At 41.3% G+C, this 17,872-nt stretch overlaps 1 protein-coding gene across 7 annotated transcripts in view; it reads left to right on the top strand.

The window, feature by feature from the left end:
- ENTPD5 (ectonucleoside triphosphate diphosphohydrolase 5 (inactive)) overlaps nt 1-17,872 on the top strand; it is a 53,283-nt gene that overhangs the window by 29,807 nt on the left and 5,604 nt on the right. For all 7 annotated transcript variants that reach the window (XM_064292730.1, XM_003408762.4, XM_064292732.1 and 4 more), the window contains 12 exons: nt 261-546; nt 1,993-2,072; nt 3,749-3,892; nt 7,083-7,158; nt 7,433-7,468; nt 7,791-7,879; nt 8,201-8,280; nt 8,908-8,969; nt 10,633-10,734; nt 11,455-11,595; nt 15,723-15,779; nt 16,469-16,584. In XM_064292730.1, the coding sequence (XP_064148800.1) occupies nt 261-546; nt 1,993-2,072; nt 3,749-3,892; nt 7,083-7,158; nt 7,433-7,468; nt 7,791-7,879; nt 8,201-8,280; nt 8,908-8,969; nt 10,633-10,734; nt 11,455-11,595; nt 15,723-15,779; nt 16,469-16,584 (1,269 nt within the window). The remainder of the gene's footprint in view (nt 1-260; nt 547-1,992; nt 2,073-3,748; nt 3,893-7,082; nt 7,159-7,432; nt 7,469-7,790; nt 7,880-8,200; nt 8,281-8,907; nt 8,970-10,632; nt 10,735-11,454; nt 11,596-15,722; nt 15,780-16,468; nt 16,585-17,872) is intronic.

Genomic DNA, 17,872 nt, shown 5'->3' with positions numbered 1-17,872 from the left:
ACATGAGAAACACCCTATAATTAAAAGCAAAGCGTGGGAAAATATATTTTAAACCCCTATTTCCTTTTGGAACAAGATAGCATTCAGAAAAGGTGCTAAGAGCCATTGTCACCCTGATTTAGCTTGTTATGCTTGTTATTAGAAATAAAGAATGAGCACCTTGAGAACAGGGGTGGGATTTCTGTAGTGAGTGTTTCTTCTCTTATAGGTGTAAACAAAAAGGATAGTTTGTCTAACCTTGTGTGTCTTTATCCCATAAGCCACTTCATATCTGTGATCGGTGCTGCTACAGCAACAAAAGCGTAGACCCACCACATCTTCAGGAGAGAATGGCCACTTCCTGGGGTGCAGCTTTCTTCATGCTGGTGGCATCCTGTGTTTGCAGCACTGTCTTCCACAGAGACCAGCAGACTTGGTTTGAGGGTGTCTTCCTGTCTTCCATGTGCCCGGTCAATGTCAGTGCCAGCACCTTGTATGGAATTATGTTTGATGCAGGGAGCACTGGAACTCGAATTCATGTTTATACCTTTGTGCAGAAAATACCAGGTGAGTTCAGCTGGGAATCTCACCAGAGTCTCTGTAAACCCACACTTTAGCATCTCCTCCCAGAAACAAATGTGCTGAGAGCGTGTGATGTGAATTACAGAATTTTGTGGCTAGTGAATGTCTTTTTTTCAGAGAACACTTGGGCTACCACTGAATACATTTGGCTTACTTCAGTGTCAAATTAAGAAAGACCTGGGCTGCCTGTAGGTCAAGACTCACATGTCCAAGGATTATAAGTATAACCTGCCCCTCCTCTTCTCTAAAGATAGTTAATATTTCAGGGGTCCAGAATATTGAGTCTCAGGTTCAAAGCTTGGAGTCATCTTGGGAGAAGGATCACATGAGAATTTCACCATCCTTGGAGAAGTAGGTAAAGGGACACTGACGTCAGTTAACTTTTTCTTAGTTTTCAGTGTTCTTTCCTCAGGTTACATATAGAGCCTGGAGAAAGGAGTAGGAGCTAGGTATCCACCAGAGAAATGGTGGAGGGACCCTCAAAGGTTGCCTGTCGCCCTCTATTCCACTTCCTCCAATACTCTTAACATTCTTCACAGATCAGATAACTTGAAATAGCTTCGGGAAATAGCAGGCTAATCTCAATCTGGTAAATTGTTCAAGATTTACACACCCCAGAGGGCTGTAGGGACTATTGTCTCAGGGAACCTCTAGCTCAATTGGTATAACATAGTTTATAAAGAAAATGTTCTACATTCTGTTTTGGTGAGTAGTGTCTGGGGTCTTAAAATCTTTTTGGTGAGTAGCATCTGGGGTCTTAAAAGCCTGTGAGCAGCCATCTTAGATTCACCACTGGTCTCACCCCTTCAGGAGCAAGAGAGAATGAAGAAAACTAAAGATACAAGGGAAAGATTAGTCTGAAGGACTAATGGACCACATCTACTACAGCCTCCACCAGACAGAGTCCAGTACAACTAGATAGTACCTGGCCACCACCACTGGCTGCTCTGACAGGGATCACAATAGAGGGTCCCAGACAGAGCTGGAGAAAAATGTAGAACAAAATTCTAACTCACAAAAAAAGACTAGACTTACTGGCCTGACATAGACTGGAGAAACCTTGAGAGTATGACCCCCAGACACCCTTTTAGTGTCACCGTTCAGCCAAAGATTAGACAGTCCCATAAAACAAAATGAGACTAAACGGGCACACTGGTCCAGGGGCAAGGACTAGATGCAGGAGGGAACAGGAAACTTGGTAATAGGGAACCCAAGTTCGAGAAAGGAGAATACTCACGTGTTATGGGGGTGTTAACCAATGTCATAAAACAATATGTGTACTGACTGTTTAATGAGAAACTAGTTTGTTCTGTAAACCTTCATCTAAAGCACAATAAGAAGAAGAAGAAAAAAAGATTTACAAAGCCCAATATCAGAAGCAGCCTAACTTTTTGTGATCAGCCCTTTTTTTTCTATTTTGTGTTTCTATAGGACAGCCTCCAATTCTGGAAGGGGAAATTTTTGATTCTGTGAAGCCAGGACTTTCTGCTTTTGTAGATCAACCTAAGCAGGTGAGTTTCTTGGGATTAAACATTTAGATTCTCAATGCCGTGATAACTTTACCACACTATTGTTGTTAAATATCTCATGCTGTTCACTAATGATATTGCAGTCCTGTGTGAGATCAGCTTTCTATACTCAGCTAATCTCCTGGATAATAGTAATTCTATACCACAGTCTCACTAGGACTGGAGTAGAAGGAGGCTAGAAAATAAATTGTAGACATACAAAATTAATACCATGTTTTTACTCCCCGTGTATTTACCGTTTAAGATTTCGAGTTGAAGCTATCAATTGCATTGATTAATATAGATGCAGAAGATAAACTTGAAGTTCTGTAGGGTATGAGGTATAACCATGGCAGTCGAGGGAATGTTGACCTAATGAGGAGACCTGGTGGCACAGTGGTTAGGAGCTTGACTACTAACCAAAAGGCTGGCAGTTCAAATCCACCGGCTACTCCTTGAAAACCCTATGGGACAGAGGACTGTCCTATAGGGTTGCTGTGAGTCAGAATTGACTGCATGGCAGTGGGTTTGGTTTTTGTGGTTTAGACCCAATGAACTGCATTTCAGTGTGCCTAATACAGGTACAGAACCTTGCCTGTGCTCTAGAAATTAGGCAAGAACCCACAATGAAAAAAATCTTTGGTAGTAGAGGATGAATGGAAAGTTTTGTGATGACTGTATTTCACATTTGAGTACTCACAATATGCTACACTCAGTGTGTCAGAGGCCACAATGAAATAAAATAAAGCAGAATGTTAAACTTTGTTAGCAGATGTAACAGTATTGTTCAATGTCACAAGTATGATCGTTAGCCAAAAGAAAGCCTGATGTTAAAAATGGCTTGAGCTTGAAGAACTGAGAAATTTATTTTCTTTGTTGACTGTTATGGAATGGTATGAAATGGTAAATGGGCTAGAAAATTAGATGCTGTTCAAAGCAAGTACATGATCAGAAAGTGATCAGGCATTTGGAAAAGAAGATTGTGTTGTGGTAGCTAATAGTAATGATGATGATTAAGGAATAGCATTTTGTCATAATAAGTGTTGCCTTAGAAAATAGTGGATTTAAATTTTTTTTTCTCCGTTTCTCATAGATTAAACATCTACTGTGTGCCATGCATACAGGTACTGATGATGCAAAAACGAATCTAGCATGTACTGTCCTTATGAAGGACATAAAAAGAGTAGCATATTAACAGCTACAACTAGCATTTGTACGGCATCTACATGCACTGTGCCTCGCCTAACGCTCACAGCAGTTTTTTAGTAGCATGAGGGGTATCTCCCATCTCACAGCTGAAGAAACCAATCCCCACAAGGCCAAGTGACCTACAAAAGGGCACACACAGGGCTGGCAATCAAGTCTTCTGACTCTACACCCTGTCTTTCCTTCACTATAACCCAACTTTCTGGCCTAAAGCTAGTTTATTTGAGACACAAATAACAATCAAATAAAATGACTACACTTTAAAAGAATAGTTTTTACTACCACTTCATCAAAACTTGAAACGAATTTTGTTAAGAGTAGCTCGCTTCTCTGGTTTCTGCTCCTGCACAGCAGAGAGGGTTTGGGACCCTGTACCACCTCATACTCCGGTTGATCCCCAAGACATGTTGGAGGAATAGATCAGTGTTACTAAATGGACTATTCATTGGATGAGCAGACTGTCTCTTTTGAAGGGTGCCGAGACTGTTCAAGGACTCTTAGAGGTGGCTAAAGACTCAGTTCCCCGAAGTCACTGGAAAAGGACCCCAGTGGTCCTGAAGGCCACAGCAGGACTGCGCTTACTGCCAGAACACAAAGCCCAGGCTCTGCTCTCTGAGGTAATTTTTGAAATCTTCTGCATCTTGGATAATTCTTTTTTCCTGTATGAATATTTTTTTGGGTTTTTTAGCCCTTTGGACTGGGACTGCCACCCTCAGTATTCCACCATCACGAAAGCATCGTGGTGACTCTGGGCTCGTGTCGTAGCTAGTTCCTTTACATTTTTAATATTACTCTGGAATTTATAGAGCTCATTTTCCTAAGAAGTTTAAAGTACTTCCTACCTACAATATCCTTAATTCTCTAAACTTCTTAAAGCAGAATCATAGAATTGTTTTTCAGAGGTATGGTATATATACACTAAAATGTACCCATTTTAAGTGTCCAGTTCAGTGAGTTTTGACAAATATAGTTTCCTCGTGCCCCACTCCTGAAACCAGGTAACCACTGGTCTGCTTTCTGTCACCACAGATTAGTTTTGCTTGTTCTTATATTTCATATAAGTGGAGTCATACAGTTTGTATTCTTTTTGGGGTGTGTCTGGCTTTTGACTTTCAGTGTAATGTTTTTGAGAAGAATCATGGAATTCTGAGGTTTGAAAGATTTTTGAAGGTCATCTATTTCAACTTCCTTCTTACTCAGAAAATTTAAGTACAGAAAGTTTTTAAAATTTAACTCAATAAATTTTAAATTTTATTGTATTTATTTTGCAATAAACATAAAATTAATAGGATTCAGAAGAACACCAAGGACACACGATAACTATGAGCCCAAGAGACAGAAAGGGCCACATGAACCAGAGACTTACATCATCCTGAGACCAGAAGAACTAGATGGTGCCCGACCACAACCGATGACTGCCCTGACAGGGAGCACAACAGAGAACCCCTGAGGGAGCAGGAGATCAGTGGGATGCAGACCCCAGATTCTCGTAAAAAGACCAGACTTAATGGTCTGACTGAGACTAGAGGAATCCCGGTGGTCATGGTCCCCAAACCTTCTGTTGGCACAGGACAGGAACCATTCCCGAAGACAACTCATCAGACATGGAAGGGACTGGACAATGGGTTGGAGAGAGATGCTGATGAAGAGTGAGCTACTTGTATCAGGTGGACACTTGAGACTGTGTTGGCATCTCCTGTCTGGTGGGGAGATAGGAAGGTAGAGAGGGTTAGAAACTGGCAAAATTGTCACGAAAGGAGAGACTAGAAGGGGGGAGCGGGCTGACTCATTAGAGGGAGAGCAAGTGGGAGTAAGGAGTAAGATGTATATTAACTTATATGTGACAGACTGACTTGATTTGTAAACTTTCACTTAAAGCACAATAAAAATTATTTTAAAAAATTAATAGGATTCAAATTTCATATTGTGAGGAATATTTATAGGCGGAGAATCCCATTATAACAAAAAAAAAAAAAACATAAAAAGGATTCCATATTATAGGTGTGCTGATTTACCCTTCTAAATCGTTGCCTTTAACTATTAGCACAGTGCACGTAAGTGCCTCGTGCGAACACAAGCTGCCTAGCGTGTCTGCGTGAGAATCAGAATCTTGATTTCTCATTGATTCAACATATTAGTGCATGCTGTCTGCTGTGCGCTGAGGTAGATATTGGGGATACATACAACAGAGAACAAAAGAGGCAGATAATCCCCACCCTCATGGAGCCAACTACATTGTAGTTGAGGGGAGGCAGAAAATAAATGAGTAAATATAAAGTATGTTAGGTGCCGGTAGATGTTCTGGAGAAAAATAAAACAGAGGAAGTCAGTTAAGGAATGCTGGGGGTGGTGTAGAGGAGATGCTGTTTTAAATATCGAAGCCAAGAAAGACCTCACTGATGTTGCATTTGATTAGAGATCTGAAGAGAGTAAGAAAGGAAGCTATATGAAACATTTGCGGAAGGAGTGTCCCCAGCTAAAGAAACCACAGGTGCAAGGCCCTAAGGCAGAAATGTAGTTGGTATGTTTAAGGAACAGTGGCCGGGCTGCTAATCAAAAGGTCAGAGATTCCAACCCACCAGTGATCTGTTCCTGTAAAGATTACAGCCTAGGAAAACCTAGGGGGCTGTTCTATTCTGTTCTATAGGGTCACTATAGGATGGCACCCAACAACAACATTCAGGCGGTCAGTGCACTTGGAGCGAGTGAATGATGGGAGAGAAGTAGGAGATGAGGTCAGAGAGGTGTGGAAGGGAAAGTGTATCATGTAGGGCCTCAAGGGACTTTGGCTTTTATTCTCAGAAGGAACCCACTGGAAGGTTTTGAGTTAAGGAGATACGATCTGACATCTGTTTTAACAGTACCATTCTGGCTGTTGTGTTAAAATTAAACTGTCAGGTGGGGGAGGCATGGAATAAAAACTCTCTGCTTATCTATCTTCTCCTTAGAAGCTATTTACAGATAAGTGGCTTTTCCTGGTTGAAACAGAGTCCAGAGGTCACTGTGTGGTGCTTTTGTCTGTCAAAAATGAGAACAGCCAACAGACTAGAATTCCTCCTATTCCTATCTAGAGAACCCTTCAACCCCTCCCTCCCCCCTACCCATGATAAAAATCATATAAAAATGAGACCTGACACTCATATCATTCCCTGTATTAATGGAGAGTCAAGAGCATCTGTGCGAGATCTTTGTTCCTGTCTCTTAAAATAGGATTCCAGAAGTTTAAATCTGGGGTCTTTAGACCCTTGAGGCTCCATCTGTGTGCCAGAATCTGCCAGGGCCTGGTAGCAGAGTATGTCAGCCCTTGGAGATGAGCTCCTTTACCAGGAAGGCACAGACCTGCAGAATTTGGATGGGAGGGCAGAGAACCTTTCCTGCAGCTTCAGGAGTCACCCAGGTTCATCTGCTCACCTAAGGGAAGGAGTAGGAAAGGGTCCACCCAGTTTCCAGTGTGTGTCCAGGTAGAATTAATTGGGTGTTTTAGAAAAGTTACAGGACCCTGATTTGAGCTGAAAGGGTCAAATGTATGGCCTTCTCTAGGTCTAGTTCACCTATAAATCCAGATGGTTTGGTTTAGATATATTTTAAAGTCACTGGAATCCCTATGTTTTTGTTTTTGTAAGAAACTAACAATGACTTGCCTAGTTCCTTCCCTAGCTTCTTGGGGAAAGGGAGTATGTTCTGCTAAAATTTTATTATCTAGGGAAAACAAAGAAAGTGATTTTCTGTACCGAGTAGGACACAGCCAAAATATGGAAATCTGTCATATTGCCAGAGGGAATCCAGGTTTTTTTTCTTTTTTTCTAGGTAAGGGAAATCTTGAAGAAGTCACCTTTCCTGGTACCAGATGACAGTGTTAGCATCATGGATGGATCCTACGAAGGTGGGAGAAGTTTCTATGTATGTTCTTGGGGAAGAGGGGCAAGGTCAATGAAAGATCTGATTATAGGAACTGGGAGCAAGGATGGGGTGCTGAAGAAAAAGGCACTAAGTAAGGAGAAACAAATAAGCGGGAGGAATAAGATACAGGAAATGGAAGGACAAGGAGAGGATTTCATGGTCTAGACATGAAATTTAGAATTAGAACAAAGATGGGGCCAGGGAAGAGGAAAAAAATGCTCTGGGATGTAATCCTTTGCCTTTTTTCTCTTTTTTAGGCATATTAGCTTGGGTTACTGTGAATTTTCTGACAGGTAATATGTTCTCAAGTTTATCTTAAGACCTTAACTGGGTTTTACACCTTGTCAGGAGAGCAAAAATCCCTTTATTTGTTGCCTGTATTGTTTTTTCACTTAAAATATAAAAGGAAAGACAGGAAGCTAATGTTTACAACCTGCCTACAAGGCCTCAGGTGCAGCAAGAGTCCTGGTGGGCATTCACCTGCAGCCCTTTTGGGGAGGGGAGCAGTATTTATTGAATACCTCCAGTGTGCCACAGGAGCAGAAGAGAAGTTGCAGGCGGTACGTTGGGCTGTCCAGGACGCAGAGGATGTTCAGAGCTGGCTCTCGTTCACAGGTCAGCTGCATGGCCACAGCCAGAAGACTGTGGGCACCCTGGATCTCGGGGGGGCCTCCACCCAAATCACTTTCCTGCCCCTGTTTGAGGTGAGTCGTTTAGCAACACATATATAGACATATAATGGTGCCAAGAAGGTGGCACCTCATTTTCAGACAGCAGCCACCTCAAATAGGCTGAGGAGAATCGAGTAGAATGACTAGGTGAGCTCCCTGTTCATCATCTGCCCGCCCCCGCCCCCCCTCCCCCGCCACTGTTCAGAGTCCATTTGATTCCTCAAACCTTGTGGGATTAACAGTTTACTCTATCTCCTTCATCTTTGATTTTTTGGGGAAGGGCAGGGATGGTGGCATTAACATCTTCAGGTAATTACAGATCCTGAATAGTCTTTTTGCTTTTTCTGATTGCAGAAAACCCTGGAACAAACCCCTCAGGGCTACCTCACTTCCTTTGAGATGTTTAATCGCACTTATAAGCTCTATACACACAGGTGAGGGGGACAGGGAAGAAGAAGAATATTTTGTGTAGGGTGATTCTCCTAACTTTTCAGTCTTTACATATCTGTTGTGCATTCGATCAGCCTTAAAAGTCTTTTCCAATCCCCTAAGGCCAATCAACTGAACCCAAACCACCTACTAAAGCCTGGGAGACCCAGAAGTCTCCTCTGTTCTTGGCCTCAAAATTTCCTAACAGTCAAGTTTTTTCTAGAGGGAGGACACCCTGAGAAGGCTCAGCCAATGCTCCGTGACAAGTCTTTGAGCTAGGCTTCGAAATCCTGCCAGGAATTTGATCCCAGTGGGGCCAACCACTAAAGTAATGAGAGTTTTTCTGAGGGTGATTCCCAGGTTGGGCCCCTAGGAACTGTCACCATCCTCTGGCCTTTAGATCATACCTGTGGGGAGTTGTTGTTACATAGCCTTGTCCAGATTGCAGAGATCATGTCTTGTTGACCACATGAGATGAAATAAGCCACAGAGGCAGAACAAGGTGTTCTTCCTTCCAGAGGGAGACGGGGAAACATTCTATTGCTACAAATACCATGTTACTTTTGAAGAAGTAGTCTTGGGCTGGAGAACTTCAGGAGCAGCGTGAAATTAGTAAATCCTATATTTTACAGTTACTTGGGATTTGGATTGAAAGCTGCAAGACTAGCAACCTTGGGAGCCCTGGAAACAGAAGGTTCGTCTGGGAGCAGTGCTGGGTTGGGGATGGTGAGAGAGACACTGATACTCCCAATGCTTCCCTTCCTCGGCAGTGATCCTTACAGAGGAAGGGGTCATGTTGAATTGGGAAGCATATGTTGTATAAAGGACCTGATGGTAAATTCCTTTTCTGTTTTATAAGTTTAGATGTTTTAGTATACATTATTAGCCATTTCTAGGATGAGGTCTGCTTATATAGGGCGAACAGCCTGTGATCAGGAAGCTGAAGTGTCGCAGAAATTGACAAAGTGAAATTAGCAGAAGCTTGCTCAAGTCCTTAACTTCACGTGGGAGGTGCAGGAAGCAGGGTCTGTTCCAATTGCAAGATGGAGTAACTAAGCAACTCTGTTTATCAACTCACAGTTGGTAGATGGGTTAAGAGCTCAGATTTTAGGGTCAGAAGAACCGGGTTCAGTCCTAGTTTTGCAATTTGAGACAAACTTGCTTAATCTTTCTGTTCCCTTTTCTTCACTTTAAATGAGATTTTGCATTTAATGCAGTTGGTATGGTCCCTGGCTTTTGCTGTTGTTGTTTGGTGCCATCGAGTTGGTTCTGACTTATAGCAATCCTGTCAGACAGAGTAGAACTGCCCCACAGGGTTCCCAGGAAGCAGCTGGTGAATTTGAACTGCCGACCTTTTGGCTAGCAGCCGAGCTCTTAACCACTACGCCACCAGGGCTCCCTGGCTTTTATAGTGAGGTATTATTGTGATGATGATTGTGTAGCATTTCAGAGTTTAAAAGCATCTTCACGTGTATTTCCTTTCAGCGTTACAACAACCAGCAAGACGGTAGAACAAGTATTTTTTTCCCTTTTTTTTTTTAGAAAAGAGGAAATTTATTCTATTATGGGTTTTAGATTTTTTTTTTTTTTTTGAGTCTGCAATCAAAGCTATGGATCCCTCTACCAAATGCACATGGGCACAAAAATTTACCTATAGTTTTGGGGGTTTGCCAATCCCACAAAGCCTACCTGTGAACCCTGAGTTAAGAATTCCTATCATTTAGAAAGGGCCACATGAACCAGAGACTAGCTCATCCTGAGACCAGAAGAACTAGGTGGTGCCCGGCTACAACCGATGACTGCCCTGAGAGGGAACACAACAGAGAACCCCTGAGGGAGCAGGAGAGCAGTGGAATAAAAATGCAGACCCCAAATTCTCATAAGACCAGATTTAATGGTCTGACTGAGACTGGAAGGACCCTGGTGGTCATGGCCCCCAGACCTTCTGTTGGCCCAGGATAGGAACCATTCCCGAAGCCAACTCCTCAGACATGGATTGGACTAGATAATGGGTTGGAGAGGGATGCTAGTGAGGAGTGAGCTTCCTGGATCAGGTGGACACTTGAGACTATGTTGGCATCTCCTGCCTGGAGGGGAATTGAGAGGGTGGAGGGGGTTAGAATTGTGTGAGAGACTGACTTGATTTGTAAACTTTCACTTAAAGCACAATAAAAATTATTAAAAAAAAAAAAAAAAAAGAATTCCTATCATAGGATGTAGTCATTGAACTAATTTCCTAAGATTTTGAGGCCTTAACTACCTTCGTGATTCCTTTGAATCCTAGTCATTTCTTTTTTGCCCTCCTCTCTTCTGTCACATCCTTGCTTCACGCAACTTTGTGCTCTGGTTTCTTCCAGGGATTGATGGACAGACCTTCAGAAGTGCTTGTCTACCGAGATGGTTGGAAGCAGAATGGATCTTTGGTGGCGTGAAATACCAATATGGTGGCAACCAAGAAGGCAAGTGATGTTTTTTCCACTGGTTAAAATTACCTTGACAGTAGAAATTCTGGAAGAGTTCGAAGAGAAATTTTTTCTAGAGCTCAGTAAAAACTTGTCGTGTTACAGGGACTCATTCCGAATTGCATCTTAGTATACTTCTAAGGAATAGTGTGAAGTGACAGCAAACAAGGCAGCTGTCACTGTGTCCTGCACTCTTTACCTGGCCCTGTGCTGTGGAGCTGTTTGAAACCTATTCTTACCTTAGGCCTGACGCATTAAAGGGTTTGTGCCCTCAAGCAGGGCGAAACCTGTTTCAGGTTAAATTAATGTTTAACTATTTAAATTATAGTAAAACTTAAAATTGAGATGATAGTAAGAGTATCTTGGTTATTATAAAAGGCACCGACCTTGAAATCAAGGAAAAATTTGATTTTCAGTGAAGGAGCCGGGTGAGCCCTCTGGATGATTGCTTGTAAATATCGTGAAACAGAACACTAGATGTGGCCATGGCTATTTTTGGTGAATACAGGTTAGGGAGGGAGCTGCATGGAGAAATAGGTACTAGAGCAGTGAGGCTATAGAATTTTGCTCATCTTTGTTGTTAAGCCCTTTTGTCTTGAGCCTCAGCCGCCTCCTGCTTTCCTTGATCTTGCTATTTGCTCCATCAGCTTTCCTTCGAGAATGGTCCCTTCCCCTGTCATTTTCTCCCCTTACCTCTGTGCACCTTTGCCCTCACAGGGGAGATGGGCTTTGAGCCCTGCTATGCTGAAGTGCAGAGGGTGGTACAAGGAAAACTTCACCAGCCAGATGAGGTCCAGAGAAGCTCCTTCTATGCTTTCTCTTACTATTACGATCGAGCTGTTGACACAGACATGATTGGTAAGTTCATTCCAAGTGTCAATCCAGAGAGGACACTGGCCAGAGTTGAGATAGGGAAAGTGAAGAGAGAAGGGGTATTTGGAATTATTGGGGGTAATTACCTTGCTCTTCTCCAGTGCTGGTTGTTGGAATGACACTGGTCACTCACATGGAAGTAGAATATGATTTAGAATCTTTTGGAGCTAGAAGATGACCTAAACAGCTATACGTAAAGTCTTTTATCTTTTTTTAACATCTTTATTGGGGCATAACTAACATCAATAAAATGCACATATTTAAAGTGTAAACCCTGAGTTTTGCTGTGTATATATGTGTGTATATGCCCGTGAAGTCATCACCACATTCTAGATAATGAATGTATGCATCACCCCAAAAAGTTTCCTCCTATTCCTTTATAGTAAACTCTTTTTCTTACACAAAAGTAATGCTTTTTTTTAGATATGGAAGTGTGTGTACATGATCTGCCATGGCCTGAGAGATATGAATTAATTTCCCATTTACTACTGTGTTCTTGCTTCTCCTGTATTTCCTGTGGTTTTGCTTTTAAAGTTTTATGCTCTGTCATTGAGTGCATAGGCTAGTGGAAAGGCTATTAGGTCTTTATTGTGGATTGCATCTTCTTCATTCAAAAGCACTTCTCTTGTTTTGTGTAAGGCTTTTTGCCCTGAAATCAACTTCATCTATATCAAGATGGCGGCCTCTTCTTTCTCTTTGTTTTATTTGCCTGCCTTGCCTTTTACTTTAGCCTCTCTCAGTCATTTTGATTAGAGGCGTTTCTAGCAAACAGCTTAGGATTTTGCCTTGTCTACCAGTCTAAAATTTCATTTCTTTTAATACCCATTGCCACTGAGTCAATTCCAGCTCACAGCAACTTTATAGGACAGAGTAGAACTGCCCCATAAGGTTTCCAAGGCTGTAAATCTTTATGGAAGCAGATTGCTGCATCTTTCTCCTGCAGATTGTTGGTCGGTTCAAACCACCGACCTTTCAGTTAGCTGCCAACCTTTTAACCCCTGTGCCAGCAGGGCTCCTATTTCTTTTAATAGGTAACTGTATACAATTTACACTCACTGATATGACAGACGTTTGAAATTAGCTATCTTCTTTTTTTTTTTTTATGGTTATGCTTTCTGTTTTTAATGCCTTTTTTTTTTTTTTAATCTTTCCATCATTATCTTTTTAAATGGCTCATGTTGTTAGGTTTGTGTCTTGTTTTGTGTGTATTCTTTCTGATAAGTGCAAAGGCCTTAATTCTAATGGATATTTTTATCACTATAATTTTATATACTTCATCTTTTTTTTTTTTTTTTTAACTAGTATCTATTGACACCCCATCATAAGCAGTAATGAAATGAGGATATATCTGCATCTTCTCAGCTCTCCTACCTCCCCTCTGTTTCCAAAATTTGGAGTGGTTATATTTGTATTAGTAGTTTTTTTTGTTGTTTGCTTTTGTACATTTAAATAATACTTATGCCCCTGGTGGAGCCCTGGTGGCACAGTGGTTAAGAACCTGGCTGCTAACCGAAAGTCAGTGCTAATCCACCAGCCACTCCTTGGAAACCTTATGAGGCAGTTCTGCTCTGTCCTATAAGGTCTCTGTGAGTTGGAATCAACTCGACGGCAGCAGGTTTGGTTTTGGTGTGCCCCTGTTACTTAAATTATCAGATTTAAATGAAGTATTTTTGCCCTATTCTATTAAAAGATTCTGCCCACTTTTTTCTCATTCTACTCTTCTCTGTATTTGTCTTATTAGTTTTACATCATCATCATTTATAACACTTATATCCTTCATAATTCCTGCAGTTGTTTTAGTCTTAGTCTTACATGTAAATGATTACTACTGAGCTCAGTTACCATAGTTTCTCCATTTATCTGTTGATTGGCTCTAGGAATTTCTTTAAGAAGTGTTCAGAGGAACTGTTTATGCAAAGTTCTTTCATGTTTGAAAATATTTGTGGCCTGTATACTTGAGTATGGAGCCCCAGTGGTGCAGTGGTTAAGTACTCAGCTGCTAACTGAAAGATCAGCAGTTCGAACCCACCAGCCACTCCAAGGGAGAAATATATGGCAGTCTGCTTCTGTAAAGATTTGCAGCCTTGGAAACGCTACAGGGTCACTATGAGCTGGGATCAACAGCAATGAGTTTAATGGGTTATACCTGAGTAACAATTTACTCAGTAAAAAAACTTTCTCTGAGGACTTTATAGGCATTGCTTCCTGTCTTCTGTTGCGTGTTATTGAGAAGAGGCCTGAGACCAGCTTGACCTCACCCCGATTTATTTACCCGCATAGGTGACTCGATCTTTTTATCTTTGAAATTTAAGAACTTTATTTAGGATGTGTTGATCCTTTTTTATCAATTTTCGTGGGTCATCATGATATCTGCCTTTAATCTGAAGGTTCTAGTCTTTTCTTTTTGGAAAGTTTTTGAGTTATATTTTCAAATATTTTTCTTTTGCCTTAGTTAGGTTGTCTTTTAATCATTTTTAACTCTTTATTTCCATCTCACTTGGCTTACTTTCATTGTCTTCCATGTCCATTACCCTCTTTTTGTTTTGTTTGCTGCTTTTGTCTTCCATTTCTGTGATGGTTTTCTTTTTCTTCACATTTCTTTCTTAGGATCTGTCAGCTCCTTCAAGAAGCTATAAGAGCTCTAGTTTTAAAAGGGGCATTTTTTTTTTTTAATTCTGTGGTTTATTTCTTCCTTAACTTTTTATTTGCAAATTATCAAACCTACAGGAATGTTGAAAGAATAGAACAATGAACACCTACTTGTATATGCTTATCCTAAGTTTACCAATTGTTCACATTTTTCTGTCTGTGTTTTGTCTTTTCTGAAAGAGGCATTCATGTCTGTTTCAAATTCTAATAAAATTCTAATGAAATTCAAATTTTAATGAAAGAATTTTCATTAAGATCTTAGGAATATCTTGGTCATGATTTTCATCTGTTCCTTGAGAGTACTTTTCTGGTGTTCTTTTGCTGTCTTGCTTTTCTTGTTCCTTTTCTCCTTTTTTCCTGTAGAATCTTTCAGCATTTCATCATTATTTTTATCTTTAATAAAAAAATAAACTCATTGCTGTGGAGTCAATTTATACTGACCTTGTAGGACAACTTACAGTGACCTTGTAGGACAGAGTAGAACTGCCCCATAGGGTTTCCAAGGAGCGGCTGGTGGATTTGAACTGCTGACCTTTTGATTAGCAGCCAAGCTCTTAACCACTGCACCACCGGGGCTTCCTTTTTTTTTCATTACTCATTTTAAATGATGCAGGTTCTTTCAGGATCAACTGTTTAAAGGAGGGTCACATAGGGGCAGAGTCCAGGCACTGTTCTGGGCAAGCAAGGTAGCTCTAGTTTACAGCGATGCTGCATGTGACACACGGTGCTGTGTTAGTGTGAATATGCTGTTTAGTCTTTACTTTTTCCCGTTGACAGAGATCAGGGCAGCAAGGCTGCTCACAGTTCAGCCTCTCCTCACTAGCTGTTTCCTCAATCTGCCCTGCCTCTCCTACCACTCCAGGTTCCAAACAATGTCCTGCCTTACACCCACAGACATTCATATGAGTTTCAAGCTTCAGTTGCCTCTAACCCTCAGGACCTCTACATCCTTGGGAGAGCCTACAGACTTTGTTTGAAAGCAGCAGCAGCACCCAGCTTCTTCCCAAACCCTTGTCCAGTCTTCACTGCATCTGCTAGCCCTTCCTCAGATGCTGTGATTCAGGATTATAGTTGTCTTCTAGTTTCTTTGGGGATGGAGTATGTATTTCTGCTTCTCATTTCCTTATTGTTTTAAGGTGGATATAGAGAGAAGAAATAGGTAGAGATGTCTCTCTTCTACCATTTCAAAACTGAAAATCCAGTGATACATCTTTCTTGTATAAAATTTAGAATGTGCTGAGAAGTAAAAGGAAAAATCTCTCAATAATCTCCCCTTCTAAAAATAGCCAGTGTAGCTGCACAGATTATATCATATGGGTATGTCCTGTTGGTTTATCCCATTCCCTAATGTTGGAAATTTTGCTTATTTCTAGTTCTTCATGATTGTTACTATCACTAGGATGAATTTCCTTATGTTTCCTTGAAGGCTTTTTGACATCAGTTACTGATCTGTTTTGTTTCAGACTATGAAAAGGGGGGTGTTTTAAAAGTTGAAGATTTTGAAAAAAAAGCCAGGGAAGGTAAGTGTCAGTGGAAGCCTTGAAGGTGAGCCTGTGCCTGCCAACTCCAGTGACTGTGAAGTGACGTAATGCTCCACAGCTCAACAGGCCTCTCAGAAAGCTGGTTTCCTGCCTGAGTCTTCCAGGCTTTGCCAGGAATTAGAAACATTAAGTGGCATAGAATCTGGGAATATAACAGGCTTTGGGGAAATAGTGAACGCCTTTTGTTTCTTTCTACAATTCTTTCTTCCAGCCTTCCTTTTTTTTCTAAATAATCAGGGTTAATGAAACACTGAGCACCAAAATCCACGGGCACAAGCCACAGGGGCTTCCTTGGAAGAGCCAGTCTAAAATACTAATGCTCTTAGCCAACAGCCCCAAAGTAGGGCTAACAGTATTTTCTTATCTTCTGGGGCTCAGCATCAATTATAGATAAGACACTTAGAACTAAGCCTCCACAATAGGTCATAGAAACTTACCAGATAAACTCGGATGCATGTAAATTTGAGTAAGTAAGACGTAACATCAGAAATTTGCAATTTCTTAAACTGTTGTCTTTCAGGGTCAGCCTGTACAGTTCTAGCCTCCAAGAGGCCAGGCATCAACCAAATAGAGAGTTCTGATGTATTCTAAATGTATATTGAGAGAAAATTATACATCTGTCAGTCAGTTGCAAACTTGAATCCCACTGTTCTCCCTCTCACTTTCAGTATGTGATAACTTAGAAAACTTCACCTCAGGGAGTCCTTTCCTGTGCATGGATCTCAGTTACATCACAGCCTTGTTAAAGGAAGGCTTTGGCTTTGCAGACAGCACCATCTTACAGGTAAGAGAGAGGGCACAGGCATCTCACAACAGTCATCTTCTGTGGGGGTTAGGAAGAAGGAGTCAAGAACTTGTTGAGTAATCAGAATGGCAATATGTGAAATTGTATTTTTTATTTGAGCTATAGACAGGGTACTGTAATAGACACCATGTATGTAGGAAATTACTTTGATGCAATGGTAGCCTCTAACTACATTACCAGGCGATCTCTCCCTGAGATCACAGGACAGAAAGACTTACAGAGCCAACTAAGATGCCTGAATCACATGGCTTATTAAATCAGTTTAAAACTCGGAGAAGCAAGGGGAAAGACATGGGGTAGGTGAACATGCTTAGGATAGGGTGCAAGGGGGTTGAAAGTGCCACAGCTTCCTCAATCCGTTGTTACACAATGTTCATACATACTGCCTTTGTCTCTGCCACTGATGGTGTAGTTAGAAAAGTACTAGAGCTGAAGTTTGATCAAGCGGGCCCAACAGGTGGACAGCAGTGCCTGGGGCCATCACACAAACTTGCTCTATTTGGAGAGGCACAGGTGTGGGTACACTTGGCCAGTGACTTTAACTCACCCATTGGTCCGTTAAAAATAAACCAAACCAAACCCATTCCATCAGGTCGATTCCAGCTCAGAACAACTCTATACGACAGAGTAGAACTATCCCCATAGGGTTTCCAGGGAGCAGCTGATGGATTCAAACTGCTGACCTTTTTGGTTAGCAGCCAAGCTCTTAACCGCTGCATCACCAGGGCTCATTAAATGGGTTTTATTTGGCAGAGGACCTGAGGGAACAGAGGGATGTCACCGATAACTAGCTGATTTAAGCCCTCTTGAATATTAAATGCCTTGTACATGTGCAGTGTATCATAGATATTTTATGTCTGCCTTGTATACATTTAGTGCCTCTTGAATCTTAGGTGCTTCTTTGTTTTCCTGTGTCTCCATCTGGTTCAGCACATGCTGGCTCTACTTTATGTTAACTTATCTATATTGTCTATACTAAATACTAAACACATCTTGTGTGTTTCATCCATCCCATTGGTTTTCTTGTCTTCTGTATTATAATTGAAAAATTGCACATTATAGTTGTAAATATGATTAAGAAGTAACCTATACAGTCTATTAGCTATGGCACAAGGCAATTTTGTGAACTTTGGGGTCGAGCAAGTAGGTTGTAGTTTGTCTTCCAAGCCCCCAACTTCCCTTATACCACTACCCCTGCCTGTTTCCCCAGTTCCAGGTGAATTTTTAATGCCCATTTCTGGTGTTATACAGATTTGATAAATTCATT

This window comes from Loxodonta africana, chromosome 10 (assembly GCF_030014295.1).
Source record: "Loxodonta africana isolate mLoxAfr1 chromosome 10, mLoxAfr1.hap2, whole genome shotgun sequence".
Taxonomy (NCBI): Eukaryota; Metazoa; Chordata; class Mammalia; order Proboscidea; family Elephantidae; genus Loxodonta; species Loxodonta africana.
Note: the sequence above shows the minus strand (reverse complement) of the source record. Positions and strands in the feature narration are given on the sequence as shown.